The sequence below is a fragment of the Pristiophorus japonicus genome, chromosome 13 (assembly GCF_044704955.1).
Source record: "Pristiophorus japonicus isolate sPriJap1 chromosome 13, sPriJap1.hap1, whole genome shotgun sequence".
Lineage (NCBI taxonomy): Eukaryota > Metazoa > Chordata > Chondrichthyes > Pristiophoridae > Pristiophorus > Pristiophorus japonicus.
This window is the reverse complement of record NC_091989.1, coordinates 35,604,666-35,628,153: the sequence shown is the minus strand read 5'-3', so window position 1 is coordinate 35,628,153 and position 23,488 is coordinate 35,604,666. Positions and strand designations below refer to the sequence as shown.

Here is a 23,488-nt window from a genome sequence, read left to right as displayed (position 1 = left end):
TACAGTAGACAGTTAAGGGACTTAATAAACAATGATCAAATGATACAAATGCCCTAACTAATCTGAGCTATGCATTTAACGTAACCAGTTTATGAGCATTAGGTTGTAATAGGTTTTTAATCCCATTAACACATGGTATTAAGGCTCGGGTGGTTGAATGAGTTTATCCACAGTGTAGCTCAGCAGAGATTAAAAACACAAGTAAAAGCAGAGTGCATCAGTACAATTCTGGGTGCTTCGGCATGACTCGTGGATCAGTAATTCTAGATACGTAAATCACTCCGCACATTTCATAGTTTCACCTGAAGTCTCCAGATTAGATGGATTTGGGAGAAAGTCGCTGAGTTACTCGACTTTATAGTTTTCTTCCAGTTGACTTGCGAGCCCAATGGAGTGGGTCAAGGGTCGAGAAACAATGGCAATCATTTCGGCTAATAGCATAATATCGTCTGCGAAATCTGTATCAGTGAAGGAAGAGGCTCCACTCATCAAGCGATGAGTACTCCTTTCTGCCTTTCCAATCAACTCTGATGTAGACTGTGTCTTATCACTCCAGATTCCTTTGATAGTCATAGATTTGATTTTTGAAAGGAGTACTCATCACTTGATGTTCACAAAAATAAGCACAGACCAGGGAGGCCATTCAACCCATCTAGCTCATCTTTCCAATAAAACATCCAATTTCCCCGAATACACTATTTAAATGGCTCTCATCTTATTTGCAAATGAGCAAAGTTGCAATCTGCAAATCCAGAAATGCTACAACATTTTGAATATCCAATTTTCTGTTGACCACAAATATTTCAGACAAACTGTACGATTACTGGCAAACTATAATTTGAAAATCTGAACATTAAACTACTGTTCCCCAAATATGCATTTAAAATAGAGCTAGAAACAGCAGTCATTTGGGCATAAAAGAAGAATTTACTTAAAACGTCATTTTAGTTCATGTAAAGCGTTTGCTGATATTTAAAAGTTAGTGTTATTCACAGTATCAACGTTTTACTTTAGTAACAAATACCATTTGAAACTGTAGCTTTTAAATGAGCTAACCAGTTGATACAAATACTCAATCTTTTCTTTCCAAGGCATAAAACCCTCAAGTATTCACTAAAGATGACTGAAAATGTATAGTGCTGTTGCAAAATACCTACAGTATTTCCCAGGAGAAAAATCAAATTGGAAATCCAATTTTTATAACTAACAAAATGGAGAACAATTTAAAAGCATGCTTTATCAATATTTTCAATGCATCCTTGTAACAGTTCTTGGATATGTATTCTCGATCTTTGAAACCGTGCCATCCAAATGACTTCACAAATTTTCTTAATTTCTCTCTAGATCATTTCCTAAAAGGAAGGAGTTTATAAATACTTATGCCATTAATAAACAATTACTGATGGAATTAAGAGAGAAAAAAAAACATTTGTTCTCTTGGGAGACAGGCTGACTTACAGACATAGACCAATTATTTGAACTTTTGTTGTATAATATACACTGAAAGCAAGTTGAAGTGAGCACTAAAACTGCACAAATTCATCTGACAGAACAATTAAGTTTGTATAAAAGCAAAATACTGCAGATGCTGGAATCAAATTTTTTTTTTTAAAAAACAGAAAATGCTGGAAATCTCAGCGGGTCAGACCTTCCTTTTTGTTTTTTCTTCCCCTTCCAGTGCTCAAGAATCTGTTCTTTTCGAATATTCGCCAGTTCTGTAGAAGGATCATCGACGTGAAACGTTAACTCTGTTTTGCTCTCCACAGATGTTGCCTGACCCGCTTAGGTTTCCAGCATTTTCTGTTTTTAATTAAGCTTGTACATCCTACAATGCTTTAAGGCAAATCTGGACAGACAAGTTAGATTTAAAAATCAAGCATATTCAATTAATCCCATAAAACATATGGTGTAAACTTAATCCTGGAAACTCAGGTTTTTTTTGTATTTACAATTTAATTAAAAAATAATCTTCATTGTATATTCATGACTTATTGCGCTCAGTCAAGAGTGAATACACCATTTGTAGAAACCTGCAGTATAACCCACTATTGAGTACATTATAAATCAATTTCTACCTGCAATCTAAAGCTCAGAACATGGAAAGGCAGATTACACAACAGACAACTACAATATTCTGTTGTAATCGCATCAGATCCAATGGGATGAAATTCTAGCATTTTGTCAGTTCTTCAAATAGATCATCCAACAAGACAAAAAAAAAGGAACAATCATTCATACTCTAAATCGAAATACTGTGTGTCCCTCAGGAACACCCCCCCCCCAACCACCTTTTCCAAGATAAATTACATCATGTCCGTTCAGCATGAATAGATAAAGAAAAGATCTTGAAATTGATTGCTCATCATCTTATCCTCAATAATATTTTGCATAGAATTACACTGAAATTTATAAACCAGCCAAATATTAAAATAAACAGTGGGTGAAAAAGCCTTCGCTGAAAAATCATTTGCAGACAACAGAGGAAATTATCTCCAACTCATACTCTGGCAATTTTTTGGGAGGTGTAAAAATAAAAAGCTACATATTTCAGAACTCATTGTGTTGATTCTTGGATTCTTTTACCTCAATCTGGTTCAGCAAAATTACTGAAACGAATACCGTTTGTGCTTTAAACAAAGCAAGCTTTTATTTAAAAAGCAAATCCCGATCGGGGACCTTATCAGACAGAAGGAATGCAAGTCTGTTCGAACGCACCCACTTCCTACGGACAAAGTGACGTTACATTGTAAAGGGACGATGGTTATACATTTTCGGCAAAAGATAAGAAGATAGGGCTAGAGTGACATCCTAGTTCAACCTATCTCTTTTGATCCCTCTTTCCCTTTGTCCACTCATAAGCCGACCTAAGTATGGTCTGATTTTAAACAAAGACCTTCTGTTAATGTTTCAGGTTAACAACATGATTTAATAAGACCTTGAGGTTTTTCTGCAAGCTGTGGGTTTTGTTTCAATATGTGTTAGTGTTGTAACATTTCGCAGTCTCGAGTCTGAGATGTCATGGCTATTCCTCCATGAATTCTTTGTTAGCTTATACTGTCCCTATACTATTCCCACCTTCTCAACTTCAATGTCTCTATACATTTTTAAACATTCACATTCCCCCCTTTTATCATTCCATGATAACACTTAGGATCATTCTAAGAGTATCGCATTCATCCGTTCACACTCTTTTTCCTGAATCATATTGTTGTTAGTGTCGAGTAGTTCTTTAGTTCGTTGGATCATAACTCGGGAACCCTTGACCACAAGAGGGTTTGCTAACCTTGCCATCATTACTTTACAACAAAGGTTAAGGCAACCAACAATTAGATAGGATCTCCAAGATCCATCTGATAGCCAATCAAACCAGTTAGATCCTTCTGCTGGTGTGGATAACTTCTTCACCTCCCTTCTTATGTGATCAGCGAGATTGGTTATGTTTTCTGAACTATCAGGAATGTAAGTGCAACATTCAGATCCTATCAGGGCACACGTTCCCCCTTTCTCAGCTAACAGGTAATTGAGGGCCATTCGGTTTTGTAATGCTACGGTCCTTATTGCTACCATTTCAGCTGTGATGCCCTCCAGAGCTTCAGCAGTATTGTATTGGCCCCCCTCTTCTCGTGATAGTTTGGCTCTGAATCCATCTGACAGTCTCAGTTAGGGTTAGTGGAACGGGGCGCAAAGGAATTCCCCCTTTGGAATGTATAGGGAATGTGAACACACCCAACATCTAGAAAAGTTCCCATTTTGCGCATAAACATAAGACATGTACAAAAAGGTGTTTACATGGAGCTCTCGTCTCTGTCTCCCCTCCCATGCGCCGAAACTGTCATATATCAACACTATTATACAGACTGTGGCATACAGACAGTTTCATCTTGTGGCTCAGGATTCAGATAAATAGTCCAATTATTTTGCTGATTAAAAGAGTTCGGTTCTCCCGTCTCTCTTCTTAGGTCACTGTCGGTGTAGCTGGCTGTCTATCACTACGGGTAAAAGTTCAAACTGGTCCACGTTCTAATTAGGATGCCAACGGCCTTGTTCAGCTATGGAGAAGAGGAAGTCTGGAACAGAAACAGGAGTTAGAATAACCAGTAAAATAGGTTCGTTAGAGGGTGGGGAGCTTGCAGTGGTGCAGGTGAACCCAGGCACCCCTCCCCTCAACCTTGGCTGCAGTGGGGGTAGTGAGTAACACCTGAAAAGGCCCCTCCCATTGTGGCTCTAATCCCTTCTGAATCCATACTTCCCTGGTGCCACAAGGGACAATTCGGGTAAAACTGGGAGGTCGAGGTGAGCATCTTGAACCTGGTTGTGAGCTAGTCGCAGAGCCTGAGTCAGAGAAAGAACATAGGTGGTCATCAGTCGAGCTGAGATCTAGGAACAATTTCCCTCATTAACACCTTAACAACAGTTTGAGCCTTATTGTCCAGGTTAGGGTAGGCTTCAATTCATCTGCTAAACACATCTACTATTGCTAACACATATTTGTAACACTGAACTTTTTGCAACTCAATGTAGTCCAACTGAAATGTCTCAAAGGGACCTTCAGGTAGAGGCGTTTTACCCCAATCACAGGGAACTCCCTTCCCTGGATTATGTTGCTGGCAAACCAGGCAACGACTACTGATGTTCTGGGCGAGCGCCTGGAGTCTAGGGTGCCACCAAGTAGCCAAAAGTGTATCACTCGTGGTTCTTGCTCCACAATGAGTAGCAAAATGCATAGTCAATAACCCATAGAGCCAACTCGTCAGATATGCAAGTCTGTTCCGCGGGAGTGGTCCAGAGTTTAGAAACATTGTCATAAGTACATCCATAATATTTCCACAACAGTTTATCTTTTTCAGGAGCGTCCTCCTGTGCTTTTATAACATCTTGGATGGTTGGCATTGGTTTTTCCGAGGCTAACTTATCCTTCGCAGGATTTTTAGTCTGACTCATCATTTTGGGCACTACCATCTGTTGGTCACGAGAGGCCTGTTTAACCTCTTTGTCAGCACAGTGGTTCCCTATATCAACCGGGGATTTTCCGGTGGTGTGGGCGGTACATTTAACAACGGCAATGTGCTTGGGGAGCATGAGGGCTTGCAACAAATCAGATCATGGGCCACCCCAAAGGCATACCTAGAGTCGGTATAGATATTGACTGAGATCTTTGGCCAAGATACAGGCTTGGGTGAGGGCGAATAGTTCAGCTTGTTGGGCAGAATAGGCGGTTTCAAAAGCGGCAGATTCCAAGACCTGATTCCTCCTGGTTTACTATGGCAAATCCTGAGATTCGTGTACCTTCTGGATTAATAGAAGAACTTCTGTCAACATACATAATACAGTCTGGATCTTGAATTGGTACATCAACAAAATCTTCCCTGACTGATGTGGCCTCTTAAATTAAAGATAAACAATCATGACTGGGTTCTTCCTCATCTTGGGGTGGCTCAGTAAGAAAACAGGCCGGATTAATTGCAGTACAGTGCCGAAAGGTCAGTTTAGGATTGCCTGTGATTTCAGTGGGTACTGTCGGATAGAGGGCCAGTCCACATTGCCCTGCACTGGGATCTCAATCGGATCAATGGGAGTATAACCCACTTGGGAGTGGTCCTCTGCACACACATGAGGATCGACATAGTCAGGTATGTCAGAGCCAGTATGATGCTGCAGAGTTGTTAAGACCTTCTCGGGGTCCCCGTGGAATTGGACTGTTCGGCCATGTTTTACAATTTGCACATCCCGGCTGGTAGGGTCAGCCTCGTCTATAGCCTGGCGCACCATAACTTCCAAATCTTTAGCGTGGTGGGGCTCTTTTTTTCAACCACGCTGCCCCTCGCTGCAGCAGGAACGCCATCTTGCCTCTGTCCTCGAGGTCGACTGCCTTGATCCTTCTCTCCCGCGATTCTGCCACAACCGCTGGAAGGGTACCTATGAAATTGATCTTCTTCCCCAGGAGTCCTGCCACTGGAGCTGGGAAGGTATTTTTAGATCGTTCCAGTCGGATCATTGCCACGCAGTCGTGATGGATGGTCTGTGCCTCAGGTGCTGCACTGGTCTGTTCTCTGGTGCCTGGCCCAAGCAAAGGTGAGGTTTTGCTCTGCCTCCGAGCATGGGGGACATCGATTGCTGGAGTGAAGAGGTCTTCCCATTTCCACTGGGATCGTATGCTAGGGTCACGTGATAGGGTGCCTGCGGCAGGTCCAGAGACCACCACTGAGGGGTTCTAGTGATATACTACCACTTAAGGGTTCCCTGTTTTACAATAATCCCATCATCTCCACACTCCAAATGCAACTGGAATTTGCAGAGGAGGTCTCTAGCCATCAAGTTACAGTCCAGATTGGTTGTGATAACAAATCAATGTTCCACCGATTCTTCCTGGTAACCCATTTTAACCGGTTCTGACACCGGGAATGTAGAGACTTGTCCCAGGAATCCCGACAGTCCCTGTGTTTCAGTGAAGGCGGGGAGTGTAAGCTTTGATTGTACAAAAGACATGAAGGCTCCCGTATCTATCAAGAAGGGTTGCCACTCATTCCGAATTTTTAACAATATCATCGGTTCGTCATCCGGGGAGGGTCCCTGCGTAGTCAATACGAATCGGGGGACGGTTGGCCAAAGGGGTTGTTCTGGGAGAAGTTAGTGTAAGATCCCCGTCCTCTCCCCCCATGCCCCCCTCCTCTTCCTTTTTCGTGCTAACGGGAGGGACAATTTCTATTCCAATGTCCTTCTTGCCCACAAATAAAGCATCCATCTCGTCTTTCCCAGCCCCGACCTCTTCCCATACCAGGCCGGGGACAGTAGGGCGGTCCGTAATTAGCAGGGCCCGGGCCATTTGGGTGTTTGATATAACCGTATCCCCGTTTATCCACCCAACCCTGCACGCAATACTGCGGTTCCATCTGGTATCCCCTTGGGTCAGGTTTTGGTCCTTCCACCCGAGGCGGCTCTTCCTTTCTAGTCACGTATTCAGTCTTGACCCGGGTTGGGGGCGCACCTCCCCCCTCTCCTTTCTTTTCCTGCCAATAATATTTAACCACCCTTTCCATCTGGGCTTTACTATCTGCCCAATTATTTGTCCGGATAGCATGAGCAATCGAATAGGGCAGGCACTGAAGTAGGATAGCGCAGAATTGAGGAGAATCCTCTCCTGCCCTGAAGGCATTATCTCCTGATTGACTTCCGTATATTTCAATAAATCTTTCCATGAATTCATCGGCAGTTTCTTCTCGTTTGGGTTTAGTTTCTAATACTGCGGCCATACTGATGGGCTTCTGAAGGGTCGTGGTGAGAGCATTAAAGATAGCGTTTAGGTGATCCTGGACATCGTTAGGGTGAGCAACCAACAATGCATCATGAGTAGCACGTCCTAGGTGAGTTAGAAATCGGGCATGCTCAGTTGGGCTCAGGGTTTGCTTTACCAGGGCCCACAGGTCCCTTGATTCTGCATTATATCCATGCATGTTGAGGTCACTCCGTGAAATCGGAGGTCAGGGTTAAGTTGGGTTTGTGGATCCCTTTCAGCTTATTTATCTTAGCCTTTTAACTCTTCAATTTGTTTTTTTGAGTATCTATTTCTTTATTGTATCAGGCAAGTATTATTACATAAGCTAGTTCTGTTTTTATTTTTATTCTGACTATCGCACCATTCCTCTGTTAGGTGAATCTTTTTCTATTAAGAAATCCAAATTGATAATGTTCAGTATGAAACGGCTGTCAATGGAAAGGGTTAACTCCTTTACAGGTTTGTAAGAAGACCTGATGTCATTACGTGACTTCATGTAACCATCTGAAAAAAAAAAATCAGGAAAGGCAGCATTTGATTAAACTCCAATATTTTTTAACTTCTTATTCAAGTACTTGCCAAAGATATATTTTTTTTTTAATTGATTTAAAACGAGACCACACATTTGTTTACTGAAATTCAATTTCCTCATCAGCCTCGGTCAATGCAAAGCCAACCATTTTAACTAGTAGTCTATCGATACCTTTCTCAGAGGTCCCAGTGGAACTCTGAGTACGTGTTTCGTGCGTGCACTCTTTCTTTAAGACGTCTACGGTTTTTAATATGTCCTCCTTCTGTCAATGAAAGCCCTAATTTAATGGAGTTTTTCTGCCAACTGGACAGGAGTGATTTTTTTTTAGATTGCAGTGGAATTTTTCTCAATTTAAAATCTCAGAACATTTTTTTTTCAGCACCTATTTAGTACGTTACTTTTTTTTGGTCTTTTCCATAACTAGAGAGAAGTCTGGCACGTAGGCTGTGGACTGCTTTCGTTATCTCAATTGTTCCAGCCTCAAGGTCGTGTTATTTAATATAATATCTTTTTTTAAATCCTTTTGAATCCATCTCAGTTGCTTTGCTGTGCCTTCTCTGAATGTTTTCTTTCGACAAGTAAGTGAGCATGTTAAATCCTTTTTTTTAAAACCACCGGGACCATGTATTTTTTTCTTTTTTTTTAAACTCAACAAACCTATCCTTTGTGCATTTCCTGGTTCCGTAACTTATCATCCGAATATACGTAATTCAATAAGGTTCACACTCTTAAACTTCCCACATACAGGACAACACTACGAAGGGTTAAAAAAACTTTCATTCTGTTTGAAAAAGTAGGTGGAGATAAAACAAACCACAACTCCCCGGCTTTTTTTTTAAACAGTAAAAATCACAGAAGCATTTCTCATTTAAACAGACGTTCACAACAGTCTCTTTTCTTTCCTATTAATTTTTGGATCCATGATTGATCATCTATCCCTATCTAGCTCTAACTATCCCTACTTTCCGTGTCGCCGCACGGATCTACTTGGGCCTCGAACCCACACAGACACTGGGCCTCGAACCCAGGCAGACTTACCTATTCTAACCTATCTTTCCAAGTCGCCGCTTGGTTTGCGTCACCGCGCAATTTCCCTATCTCTATCCCTATTCTAAGTTTGAAAGGTATTCACCAGATTGTCCTGGATCTCGTTCAGACACTACCCGAGAACCAGCGAGTGGCTAAACTTTCCTCAGACTTTTGAAACCGGGGGAAACTGGAGCAGTATTGAAATCATACTCACTCCAGTGGCCACTTTCCCCTCGTCTCGTCCAAGGCTAGTCTGGCTCTTAATTCGCAAGTTTTCGGCAGTCGTCCGTTGAGATCCCACTTCTGACACCAAATGTTGATTTCTGGATTCTTTTACCTCAATCTGGTTCAGCAAAATTACTGAAACGAATACCGTTTGTGCTTTAAACAAAGCAAGCTTTTATTTAAAAAGCAAATCCCGATCGGGGACCTTATCAGACAGAAGGAATGCAAGTCTGTTCGAACGCACCCACTTCCTACGGACAAAGTGACGTTACATTGTAAAGGGACGATGGTTATACATTTTCGGCAAAAGATAAGAAGATAGGGCTAGAGTGACATCCTAGTTCAGCCCATCTCTTTTGATCCCTCTTTCCTTTGTCCACTCATAAGCCGACTTAAGTATGGTCTGATTTTAAACAAAGACCTTCTGTTAATGTTTCAGGTTAATAACATGATTTAATAAGACCTTGAGGTTTTTCTGCAAGCTGTTGGTTTTGTTTCAATATGTGTTAGTGTTGTAACATTTCGCAGTCTCGAGTCTGAGATGTCATGGCTATTCCTCCATGAATTCTTTGTTAGCTTATACTGTTCCTATACAATTCCCACCGTCTCAACTTCAATGTCTCTATACATTTTTAAACATTCACATTTGCAACTTCAACATGTGCAGTGATGTCACTTTTACAGTTTCTTTGCACTTGAGGATAATGAGTCCAATTACTTAAAACCCTTGCATGTTTTCAGTTTTCCTCATCGTAAGCAGGAGTCCAGGAAATTATTGAAATGCAGGCTTGCAAGTGCATATTATAACTTTATAGCACTAGAACTGAATGCGCTCAGCATACAAACTTGTAAAAAAAAAACTACTACTTTTGCATCATCAAATGTGATTTTGGTAAGATCAATTACACAAAGAATCCTGTGTTTCTATATTACTGCAACAAGTGTGGTGCAGGTACTAGCTCTTTTCCTATGATGGTGTGAAAGGGGCTGCATTTCACTTTATCGTCACGTTTTTACGTGTTTAACCAAGAAAAACACTATTCAGTGACCTCCTACAAATGCACATGTGAATTTCAGGTTAGGAAAAGATGGAGCTCAGTGGCGATGTCAGTGATATGCAAGGTCTGCTGGTATTCACCATGATCTCATCATGAATGACAGCACCCCTGGCAAGGCATCCAAGGCCAAGCAGTATCCATAAAACATGCAACAATCTGTAAATGTCTTCAGAAAGGAAGAGAAATAGTTGGCAGAGGAAAGGGCAAGATAAATGAAGAAAAGTACCTAGTGATAAACAGTTTTATGCAATTTTAATGTGCATACTGAAACATGCATCTAGATTGTTTTTAGTATCATCTGGTGACAAAAGACCTCCAACAAGAACTAACAGTACATGGAAGAAATTTAGTCATACTTTTTTGTAAACTGGATTTTACTGGACATGAGTAGTATTTACCTTATGACCAAACCTTTACTTCCAACAGCCACTAATGCTTCAGCAAAAAATATTTGGACAAGGTCATTACAAATGAAAGCCATTTGGCTCATCTTAATTCAACCATCGAAAATTATAATATCCCACCAGCGCAGCATCCAATTGATTCTTAAGTGATGTATTACTCAACTGCTCAGAGTCTATTCCATGTATTGGGTCGCTCTGTGAAGAACTTATGGATACTATTCCTAAATTTGCCTTTTACAGATTTGAGTTATGTCTACTCTAGTTTAGACAGGGATCTCAGACACAGATGACAGGACTGTCATATGAGGAGAGGTTGGGTTGACTTGGCCTGTATTCACTAGTTAAGAATGAGGGTACCTCATTGAAACGTATAAAATTCTGACGGAGTTGGACAGGCTGGCTGGGAAGTCTAGAACAAGGGGTCACAGTCTCAGGATACGGGATAGGAAATTTGAGGACAAATTTTTTTCCACTCAGAGGGTGGTGAATCCGTGAAATTCTCTACCACAGAAGGCAGTGGAGGCCAAGTCATTGAATATATTTAAGAGGGAGATAAGATAGATTTCTAGTCACAAAAGGCATCAAGGAGTATGGGGAAAAAGCAGGAATATGGTGTTGAGATAGAGGATCAGCCATAACCAAATTGAATGGCGGTGCAGGCTCGAAGGGCTGAATGGCCTACTACTGCTCCTATTTTCTATGTTTCTATGTTAAGGTACAACTTTATTAGCCCAAAGTCCACTCTGCTTCGCAGAGCCTTAGTTATAGATTGACCATAACACTATAATACCCTTTCCATTGCAAGTTACAAGATCACACCTCAGTTGGATCAATGATGGTTGCCTGTTCTCCCAAGATGCCAACTAACTAATCTTATTTATATGATTTTCTGACGGATGTGTTCAGGCTTACCTCGCCTTCCATAACTGGATGACTGATCAGACCGATAACAGCTTTATCTTTTATTGCAAGTTTCAACACGAGTTTTACTTATTATCCTATACCACAACTGCAGAAATTGTAACACTCTTCTTGAAACAAAGGAACTTCTTGTATTCAAATATTTGACAAAGTTTGTGGCTCATTACTCAACAGATCCTCGTTCTACTCTTGCAATTTAAATTTGACGTCATTTTCAGATTTATCTCTTGCATACGATTTACCCTTCCATCTACCTCTACAAGATCACTTCTCAGACACCATTCAATGCTGAAAAGCCCAAAGGCTGAATTTTTTCAGTTATATCACCCAAGATGCAGTGCAGTGATAGGAAAGCAGGTAAAATAGGTCAGGGGGAAGCATGCTGCATCAAAAATGGATATAAAAAGGGGAGTCAACTGCCTTACATTCAGTCTTTTGCTGATCAAATTTAGATTCCTGACGATCTGTGAGCTAGTGGTCACATTACTTCCTTTATTAAAAAGCAGAAGTTGTGCTAGAAACATTGATCAAGCATTTAATATCCCAGAATATCTGAAACCAGTGGGTTGAGAATACAGTAACAGCAAGAACCTGATGATGGCTTATGGGATGAGAGAGTAGTACTCCATTCCCTTCTTTCCTTTCTCCAGTATGGTATGCAGCATTTTACTTCACTGAATTTAACTGGAAACCATTTGCCATCCCTTGGGCTGTACTAATGAGTCCAAGAGATTCCCAGTCAATGTCAGGTATTCCAATTAGTAAAGTGCATCCTCAGCAGTACTATCAAGAAGTATAGCACTACTTTTCATCTTCACAAAGATGGCCAAGAATGTACCCACTCCAAGAATCCAATGCAATAGATAGCATTTAATCACCTCCACGAATCGTGGTTCATCACCATTTATTTTATATTCCCCCTTTTCTTTTTAATTGGCATGCTCAAATACATTTGATAATTATCAAAAAGATTTCAGGTGAAAGTGTCACTTCTTCAAAATAGCCAGTGTAATCATAATCTCATTACAAACCACCAATTTATTTGTAACTATTTTGCTCCAAAAATGTTTTATCCATTTTTAAACAGAGAAACACAACACAAATTTGAGCATTAGCTCGTTGCATCATCACAACGTCATCATCATTGGTTAGAAAATTAAAACCGAAGCCTAAAAATTAGTAATTTAATGAGAATTAAAAAAAATATAAACAGCAAGAATTCAAACCCAGTGATAACTATGGTTTGTGTTGCAACTCCATTATAACCAATCCCTGGGCAAGCTTAGAACAGTTAATAGGCCAAGCCTTTATTTGACAAATGGCAGCGAATGGTGGATTATTCGACAATACAGTACGGCAAATAATTTTGCCGACAGGTTAAACAGAGTTTCAATTTAAATGTTACTGTTTCTGAATCACCATTTAGCCAGATTGTACTACCTGGTAAACTTCTTATTTCTCAGAGAGCCATCATAAGAGCTGAGATTGGTAATTTTATGACCCAATACCATTGGGTGCATTATAACTGCAGAGAGTGAACAGGGGCATTCACTCAAGTTAGCCCTGGGTTTCAAGGTGATTTGCACGCGCTGTTCCCAACAGTTTTCCTCCTTCTGAATTAGCATTCAGACATTGACCCGTAATTTGCCGCCAGTGGCAAAGCAAAGGCAGTCACTAGAGATCTGTTGTGAAAACTTATGGTTTCTTGAAGTATAATTGATGGCGCTGTGAGTAGGGGATTCCTAGTGCAATGCAGCAGTGATGTCATCCAGCTGTCGAAGCACATCGAAGAATTCTCAGGCAGCAAACCAGGAAATAAAAAGCAGGTTTTATCCTCACTTTATAAAAAAGTGAAATAAAGATTAGGTCTTTCACATGGGGATGAGGTCGAAGCTGAAATATGAACAAACTATTATTTTTTTTTTTTTAAACTGTAATTTAAGACATTTAGCATTCCACAAATATAAAAATTCAGGGCCAGAACAGTTGCTTAGCAGTCATTACGCTGTTAAAATCCAGTTACAGCTATTCCAACCAGGCTTAAGATTTAATGGGGTATTTAATAGAGATTTGAGTGTGGAAAAGCTCATTTGTCAGTTTTGTGCTATGGGGGGGAAAAAAGAGAGGGATAGCGAGAACGCGAGACAGACTTCACAACCCATGTCTGCGTAGTGAATAACTGACCACAACTTCAGGATTTCCGTACTTAGATGCGCTTGTGATAAATCCTCAAGTTGCGGTCAGTTCCAGAGGGGTGATGACTAACCTACCGCAAAATCCGGGCCATTGTGATGCTGCAAAGCCACCAAAAATGACAGGAGTTTTGGAACCTGAACTATAGACTACATTCAGAGATTTGCAGTCCAGGTATTTCTATTTTCTAGTTTCAAATATGATCAAGAGTGATCATTTATTTCTCTTTTTACATTCCCCAACTTTAGTCTCAGTGAAATTGGAACTACTTCAATGCAATGCTAAAGTTGGTGTATAGTCTCATTTCTTCACCCAAGTAAATTAACAAAGTCAAGAACTGCAAGCTGGTTCAAATTCCAATGACAATTCCATAACTAACACAGGCCATGTAATATTTATTTCTATAACTTCACAATTAAAAAAATGCAGTTTGTTGCCAAGTTAGGCGAGCCGAGAACAAAGCCTACAATCACACTCAATGATCAAGATATTTTACAGCATCAGGAGATTTAAATTAAATGATAGGAAAAAAAAAAAATCTGTTTAACGAAGTTGGTATCCTTCTTGGCCAAGTCAGAAGATTGTGGGTTCAAGTCTCGTTACAAACTCTAGCATCACGTTGACACTTATCATCATAGGCAGTCCCTTGAAGCAAGGATGACTTGCTTCCACACCAAAAAGGGATGAGTTCACAGGTGTTTCAATGAAGGACCTAACATTCCAGATCCCGAACTACATCATGAAGGGTGTGCTTGCCGTTGCACACCAGCCACCACATTGGCTTGACAGAGCTAGGTCTTGGTCCAGTGGCAAGGATTACCCAAGACTAACTGGAGACCAGCTCTGCTGCACAGACCGAGCACGCACACATCGCAGTGTGGGTTGGCCCGTGCTGCCCCTGGTCCCTCACCTCTCCTGGGCCCCGGTCACTTCCCTCTACAGACGTTTGCCGCTCCTTCGCCCACCCCTGCTGTGCCTGCTCGCACTGGCTTCGCAGCCGTCGCCCTCCTGCAGCAGCACACGCTGTTCCCTGCAGTGGTACACTTAAGTGCAGTGCTGAAGGAGTGCAAGTTTGGGGATGTGATCATCTGCCTATTCAATATTCCTCCCTCAACCTGTTTGCAGAACTTGGTTGTGTGCAAATTGGCTGCTGTGTTTGTCTACATAGCAGCGACACACTTCAAAAGTAATCCATTGGTTGTGGAACATGCCAATGGCGTGATAAAGTAAAAATATTTGGTTTCTTTCTGTACATTTGCCATTTTTAGAAATATGGAAATATGTGTTTCTATGAAAGACAATTTAAGCCATTGTTTGTATCAGAGCACGAACACATTTTGCTTCACACATACCTTGGAACTTCATCCACAAAATAAATGTCTTCAAGCTCTTCCCAATAAAAGATAAAAAGGTAACAAGTATTTGCACAGCGTAGGTGCAAGTTTAATTTTACTGCAACATACACAATACAAATACCGATAAGCCAATAGTGCATCTGTCACAAATACTATAAATCTAAAACAAGCATTTAGCATAAATCGTCAAACGTCATCCTTACTTTAATCTGTGGCCTGTGGTTTCCTAAGTTTGTCAATCGAACCTTGTGACTCAGGAATCCACCAATTAATCCTCCTGAAGCAAGAGTGAATCTCATGGCAGGATTGCCAACAAGTCATGCTTTACAAATCCTTCCTCCAACCACCCCCAACACACCATTTTCTCCCTTTTCTGCTTGGGTATGAATTCATGGACATCGGTTACACCTTGATACCCGCTGACACCAGCACAGTACTGATGGAGAGCTGCACTGTTGGAGGTGCCATTTTTCAGAGTCGTGGTCTGCTCGCTCAGGTGGGCGATAGAGATCCTATGGCACTATTTCAAAGCAGAGCAGGAAAGTTCTTCCCGGTGTCCTGGTCAATATTTATCCCTCAACCAGTATCACTAAAACACAGGATCTAGTCATTTATCTCATTGCTGCTTGTGGGACCTTGCTGTGCACAACTTGGCTGCCACATTTCTTACATTACAACAATGACTACACTTCAAAAAGTACTTAATTGGCTGTGAAGCACTTTGGGATGTCCTGATGCCATGAAAGGCACTATATAAATGCAAGTTCACTCTTTCTTTAACCAGATGGTCATTCTTCACATGCAAATCCAGACACATCAGTAAACTACATCATCATGTCACCATTGTAGCCAAGGTCATTCCTTTCCTCACCCAACATGAACAGATACATTTTCCAGCAGGGTCACTGGACCACAATCAGAAGCAGGGGCCATGACTCATTTTCCCCACCCTTGCCCAGGAGTGCTAAGGCCAACTGTAGCACCCCAACTGCTTCCCTTCTTTGATCAGCTAGTTTTGCAGAAACTGGGATTTCAGCCTGGCATTCTTTCCAGCTGTATGGCTCAACTATGCATTTTTAGGATGGAGTACCTCTTCATGAACACATTACATCTTGCAATTTATAGAATATTTGAACTTAACAGCACATATGCATTGTCAGTAGGGCAGCCAAGAAAACCACAATGCTAGAAAATAAATCCCACCAGAATTCTACAAAATCCTATTTTAGTCCAAGCTCATTTTTAAAAGCACTTCACATTAACTTGAATTTAATGAGCAAATACATCTATCCGGTGGCCTGTTCTGTCATAAACATCGAGCATGGTTACCACTTAAATCTCTTATCTGTAAAACAAACATTTTGCAACTACCACTATATTTCAATGCAGAAGTAGTGCACTGCTTGTCCTTTAAAATAGTTGTTTTTAATCCCTTCTGTTTAAAATAACTTAGTCATATCAAATATAATACTAGTCCACAAGTATAACTGCCTAAATTTCAAAGTCTCTATTTGTTAATTAATTGCATTGCATCATTGACCAGCATATGTTATCAAAAAACTGTTCTACTTCTTCATTTGATAGGTAGGCATACGAGAACTTAAATTAATTTCAAGTGTCTCTACCAGAAGACAGATGGCAAATACCAGCACAATTCCATTCTCCTCCCAAAACATGACCCAAGTCATATGCCCAGCAATGGAAAGGTTTTGCTTACTGTACTTCTATGCACATGATCACATTGTACTTAAATTGAGAAAGGTCAGCCTGAGTACTCACTTTTATAGAGGTACAGTGGTACTCAGCAGCCCAGCAGGATACTCTGACACATACCTTTGTGATGGTTTACTCCACTTAATCCATTTCCAGATGTGTGAAACAATCAAATTATAATATGAAAGCGATCCAGCAACCAGTATATGGCCAATTTATGACAATTGATCATGGTCAATTTATTTTAATTATACAATAACCAGTATTCCAAGATATTGTGTAAAGATTTTTTTTTAATTGATCTGTTTTAGCACCAACTCCTTGCTTGAGTCCAAGTGGAAATTAACCTAGACAATTATGTTATCACTAGTTTTGACATATGGAAAAAAAAGAACTGTAGGTGTTGAAAATTGGAAACAGAAAATGCTGCAAATACTCAGATCAGATAACTCCTCTAATTTCTCAACAGAAGTCAACATTTCACATGCAGCCCCTTCTTCAGAAAGCAGCCCCCCCCACCACCCCCTCCGCGGAGTTCTCCCCACAGATACTGCCTGGCCTGCCAAGTATTGCAGCATTTTCAGTTTTTGTTTTCAAAGTTATGGCTTCTGGGTTAAAGAGAAACCATGACATCAGAGTTAAAGAGACTTCATGGCATGTTAGTGATATTGAGCCACTATGTGGTCACTGCTTTCTTTAAATAAATTCACAGCAAAAGAACAGTACAAATTTTCTGTTGGACTGGGAATATTAGTTATATTTTATTTTGCTTCCAAAGTAAGAAAATTTGCACACTTCCAACACAAATCAGAGCAATTGTGTTATTAGACCCTGCAATCCACATCACTCTTAACGATTACCAAACCATGGTTTTAAATACAAACTTCATTTCAAAGACGGTTCTACTCTTTCCAATTCTTATTCTTGACATAGGACTGAAGTGACGAAGTTTCAAGATCAGCACTGGGTGCAATCAGAAGGATCAAAACAATAGTCTTATTCAAACTTTCTGGGCACTATGCCAGTTAACAGAATAGCTGGTATACTTGGCAAAATGTACAAGAATACAATAGATGCAGCACTTCAAATACCTAAAGTGTAAACAACAATCAGTATTTATATCAACATGAAATGACCGCTGCAGCTCAGTGTTATTCAATTTTAAATAGATAAATGCTATAAACCCAGCAAACTCCTGCAGAAATTTTCAAAATAGCCATTTTATTACATAACCACATTTCTTGGCCAGGAATCAAGTTTCTATCTAGTTTCATCAGTAGACAAGAGATTGAAGACTAAAGCTTAAATATAGTTCAAGTCATTTACTGCTGAACCACCTTCAAGCTGCAGCAAAAAAAAAAGAGGACATGGTCACCAGTTCATTTCTTACATTAAAATGTAACTGGTCAGTGAGGCTGCATGGTTAAAGAAAATGTGCGCAAAATTCTGCTTTCCCCAATTAGAACATACTACAAGTGGTGCAGTATAACTCAGTGCTGTCCACTTGCACTAAAGACAGGTGCTGTATCTGTAGCAGTTGCAGTAATTATATAGGATGTATAGAAATACAGGGAAGAGGGACTTCAGCTATGTGAAGAGACAAGAGAAGCTGGGATTGTTCTCCTTAAGAGCAGAGAAGGTTAATGGGAGATTGAATGGAGGTGTTCAGAATTATGAAGGTTTTGATAGAAATTTACAGCACAAGAGACCATTCGATCCACCATGTCTGTGCCTAATCCCACTTTCCAGCTCTTGTAACCTACAAGGTTATGTGCCAACTCTTCAAAATGCATTTCCAAGTACTTTTTAAATGTGATGGGGGTTTCCTCCTCTACCACCCTTTCAGGCAGCAAGTTCCAGACCCCCACCACCCTCAGTGAAAAAGTTCTCAACTCCTCTCTAATCCTTCTACCAATTAGTTTAAAATCTATGCGCCCTGGTTATTGATCTCTCTGCTCGGGGAAATCAGTCCTTCCGGTCCATTCTCTGTAGGCCCCTCAATTTTATACACCTCAAATAAGTCTCCCCCAGCCTCCTGTTCCAAAGGAAACCTCAGCCTATCCACCAGAGTAAATAAGAAACTGTTTCCACTGGCAGTGGGTTGGTAACCAGAAGACACAGATTTAAGATATTTGACAAAAGAACCAAGGAAAATTTTTATTTATTTAAATAGTGAGTTACAATGATCTGGAATGCACTGTCTGAAAGGGTGGTGGAAACAGATTCAAGAGTAAGTGTCAAAAGCGAATTGAATATATACTTGAAAAGGAAATATTTGCAGGGCTCTGAGGAAAGAGCAGGGGGAGTGGGACTAACACAAAACCAAAATACTTCAGATGCTGGAAATCTGAAATAAAAACAGAAAATGCTGGGCGTTTTTAGATCAGGGGAGTGGGACTAATTGGATAGCTCTTTCAAAGCTCCAGCACAGGCATAATGGGTCAAATGGACTCCTTCTGTGCGATAAGATTCTATAATTCGATATCCCAGTTAATCCGGTTTGCAACTTATTTTTGACTGGATGTTGGATAACAAAGATTAACTAAATATTTTCTTACACATCATGCTTACTGTTGTAGTTTCATTGTCAAGAGTCACACAGTTCTAATAATTTTTTTAAAAACCCACCAGATTAGCACTCCAGTTACCCAGCAAGGTTTCAAACATCAATGGGATAAACAAAAGTATTTCTGTATATCACCACATGCAGCTTAATTCAGTTAAACAAGTCATGCATGGTACTGTAGTGACAGACACATATTTGATTGCTCTGTAGAGGTAAATACAGCTACATTCCAGGTCTGCTACAGTAGCTCCATTTTAAGTGAAATATTGCAAAGAATACAGATACACCTTGTATTTTAAAAGCCTACTATTTTTAGCACAGTATATCCTGACATAATGCACTGATCTGAGCACAATAAAATGGTATTAGTTTGCACCCACAATCCCCATGCCATCAAGTTCTTTATACTTGTAATATTTTAAGAACCATCAAGCTGATGCTAAGCTCTTGCCTATTACAGGGCGATTGGGGGGGGGGGGGGGGAGGAGGAGAGGAGAGGAGAGGAGAGGAGAGGAGAGGAGAGGAGAGGAGAGGAGAGAGGAGAGGAGAGGAGAGGAGAGGAGAGGAGAGGAGAGGAGAGGAGAGGAGAGGAGAGAGAGAGTCATCCTTAAACTACTTCTCACCTCCCAGAAATATACATTTCAGTACAACCTCTGAACTGTGGATAATGTGCAATAAAAAAAAAAATCAGCAAAATGTTATGGTGGGAACGTAAAATGTTCATACTATGTCCAGTTAAACTGTGAAAAACACCCAGCAGTATAATTATAGTTTTCACATCCTTCAAAATTTAGATTGTTTCTTGAGTATTTTAAAACAGGGTAAAATACTGATGGGACTATGAGGTGATGAATTGAGAGTTCACACACACATTTTGCACATATTAAACCCTATTGGTACAAATATGAGATAATCAATGCTGCCTCAGAAACCCAATTAGGAAAATTGCATGTAATCCAAGTTATCAGTGACACTAAGAATTGACACCATGAACCACAAGAAAAACAAGTTAGAAAACTGTTAGCAGTGGATGTGGTCATTGCATGAAAACACACATACACAGTAACTGTATACTCTGACAAAAGGGCATCGACCTAAAACAATTAACATTTACTGTGTCTCTCTCCACAGATGCTGCCTGACTGCTGAGTATTTCCAGCATTTTCTGTTTTTAATTCAGATTGCCAGCATCCGTAGTTCTTTGCTTTTGCACAGGTAAATGTAAAGTTACTTAACATCCATCACCAAATCAGTGACCAAGGAATTAAAGCACTCAATCAAAAAACATTTGCATTTTTTTTTTCATCTCACAATTTAACCAACAAATGCACAAAAAGGTTAAAAGTACCCATGCATTTCAGATCACATGCCCAACAATGGTGTTATTACTGGTTTTATTTACTTATCCAAAATCCAATTAGACACATGTAGCCAACGCATTTGACAACACTGTTCTAGTCTAATACCATTATATTGGTTAATCCAATAATCAATCAGTTGCCGGTTGTACCTATAAGGCAACAAACCAGTCTACACTCTTCCAACAGACATGCTTTCCCATCATCATTACAGACATGAATTGGTGAGCAAATGTATACAGATAGATAAATGAATAAAATTTTGCTAACTTGATCTTGGGCAAGAGGCTGAAAACCAGCCTCATTAGGCAAATTGATTACCAACTTTAATTTTGCTGTAATGTACAAAATTCATATTTCCAGCACCAGATTGTACCAATTGTCTTGCAGTCCAAATAGAAAATCCCACTTAGAAAAGTGGCTTCTATTAGAAATAGACATTGGGCTTGTTCAATAGCTGACACTAAAAAAAGCCTTTACCTGAATCCTCTCTCCATTCTGTGATCAATGTCACCACTATGCTAAATACAACATGTATTGAAAGCAAGTCTTAGCACCCTCAGACTGAGTAATATTTAATCACAAATTCAAGAGACATTATTGCACAGCAATATTTAATATAGATTAGACCTCCGTTAGCAGATTAAAACTATAAATGCAATGCTACTAGGAAGCAGCCTTAGACTTCCACAGATTTAAACCTTAAATTGTTTTGCCAGGCGAGCATACTTGAATGAATTACACGTGATTAAGTTGAATTTAAAAAAAATACATAGCTGCTTGTTAGCTAGAATATATATATCTCAATACAAAGTATTATTTTCCATTTTCATGCATGCTACAACACATGTTACCTGAAAACGGGAAGTAATTATTCAAGTAATGAACACACCCAAAACCTGCGATGTTTAGTAGCTGCAACAAGATTTAAGGCTCAGAAACCTGCGAGACTCCACATGAACTATCCTTACAGAAAGATTCTTTCAAATGCCAAATAGGTATTTCATAAATAACGCTCTTAACCAGAGAATTAAGCTTCACTAAATGCGCGGAACTCCCTGGACAAGAATACACTTGCGATCTACGGTCATGATCTGTTTAACTTCTTGATGTATTATTCAATTAAAGGTCCAAACCATGCTTTCCAATCTCACGTTAATCTAACCTAGATGTGTCCAAGAATGTAAAGTTTTAACGAAGCCGAATTGGTATGGGATCTCGCTGTTTTTGCAACCGATTTTGTTGCATCAACAGGATGTTAATGCACCTTAAAATTATTTGTAGCTGCAACGCAGTGGGTCAGTGGTAAAAACTTTCCTAATCAGCCATCCAAAACGGCCTCAATAAGCGGTCACCTCCTCCTGTTTCGTTTTACCGCACATTTTAAACAAAAATTGCATTATTAGCGGGAAATTCACAACAAAGGTAAAAAATGCCACGACGTTGACGTTATGGGAAAAAAGGGCAATTCCGTCTGAAAAGGGGAGGGGTAGAAAAGGAAAGAGAGAGACTGGATTGCAAACCCCGATGGCAAGATTTTTAAAGTCTTTTAAAAAAAAAACTCAAAAGAAAAAAAACCTTGTGATTGTGGTGCATATACTTAAAAAAAAAAACTACTGGCCATCAAAAAGAGCCAAATACAAAACGAAAGTTCCTACAGAGCCGGTGCCGTGTGTTGCAGGGGATGGTTAGAGAGCCATTTTCCCCCTCAGTCGGCGAGATGCGCTCCACTCCCCACTTCCTCTCTCTCTCACTCACCCAACAGCAGCAGCTTGACTTCTCTCGCCGCTTTTTCCCCGTCCTCCCGCAGGTTCCTGTCGATCATTTTGGACCTCTCCACCGCCGCTTTGTCCTCTGTACTCAGCGTGCACCCCATCTTCCCAAGGCTTTACTTCCCCTCGCGCGCTCTCTCTCTCTCTCTCTCTCTCTGAGCCGCGACAGCTTCTTCACACCGCCCTGCCACTCACTCCGTCACAGACGCTTCCGTTTCCCCACAAACCAAAAGCCCACTTTCAAAATTAACGGCGAAAACGCGACCCGGAATGTCCACAACGCACGATTCCTCTCCGTTGTTTGAATGGCGGACTCCAGATCATTTATTTATTTAATTTTAAACACGATCCCAACTCACGCCGCCCGCGATCGCCGACTACTTGGCGGTTCGTGGCGCATGCGCACTGCCTGGCCAGTCGCGAGACCCGGATGCCCGGCTGGCTTGCCTTTCTTTCGTCCTCACTCTCTGCGCCTGCGTCACGACGACGGAAGCGGGCGGTAGCCCATGGCAACGGCCACAAAGGCCCACTTCCGATCCATTTAAATGCCTTATTTTTTCCTCTGGGTTGTTTGGTTGCCGCTTCTTGGCAGTAGTTCACAAAGAAAGACTTTCATTTATATAAGCGCCGCCTTTCACCATCACTGGACGCCCCAAAGTACCTTACAGTCAATCGAGTACTTTTTGAAGTGTGGTCACTGTTGCAATGTAGTCCAGAGAAGTCATAGAATTTTACAGCATGGAAGGAGGCCATTTGGCCCATCGTGTCCGTGCAGGCCGACAAAGTGCTATACAGCCTAATCCCACTTTTCAGCTCTTGGTCTGTAGCCCTGGCGGTTACGACACTTCAAGTCCACATTCAAGTGCTTTTTAAATGTGATGAGGGTTTCTGCCTCTACCACCCTTTCAGGCAGTGAATTCCAGATGCCCGCCGCCCTCTGAGTGAAAGAAATTCCCCTCAAATCCCCTCTAAACCTCATACTAATCACTTAAACCTATGCCCGCTGGTTGTTGACCCTTTTGCTAAGATAAATAGGTCCTTTCTATCCACCCTAGGCCCTTCATAATTTTATACGCCTCAATTAGGTCT

At 40.6% G+C, this 23,488-nt stretch overlaps 1 protein-coding gene across 1 annotated transcript in view; it reads right to left on the bottom strand.

The window, feature by feature from the left end:
- The window catches only part of gnai1 (guanine nucleotide binding protein (G protein), alpha inhibiting activity polypeptide 1), a 48,019-nt gene extending 25,203 nt beyond the window's left edge, over positions 1 to 22,816 (bottom strand). The window contains exon 1 of the mRNA XM_070897361.1: positions 22,386 to 22,816. Within this exon, the coding sequence (XP_070753462.1) occupies positions 22,386 to 22,503 (118 nt within the window). The 5' untranslated portion in view covers positions 22,504 to 22,816. The remainder of the gene's footprint in view (positions 1 to 22,385) is intronic.
- Between the last annotated feature and the right edge of the window lie 672 nt (positions 22,817 to 23,488).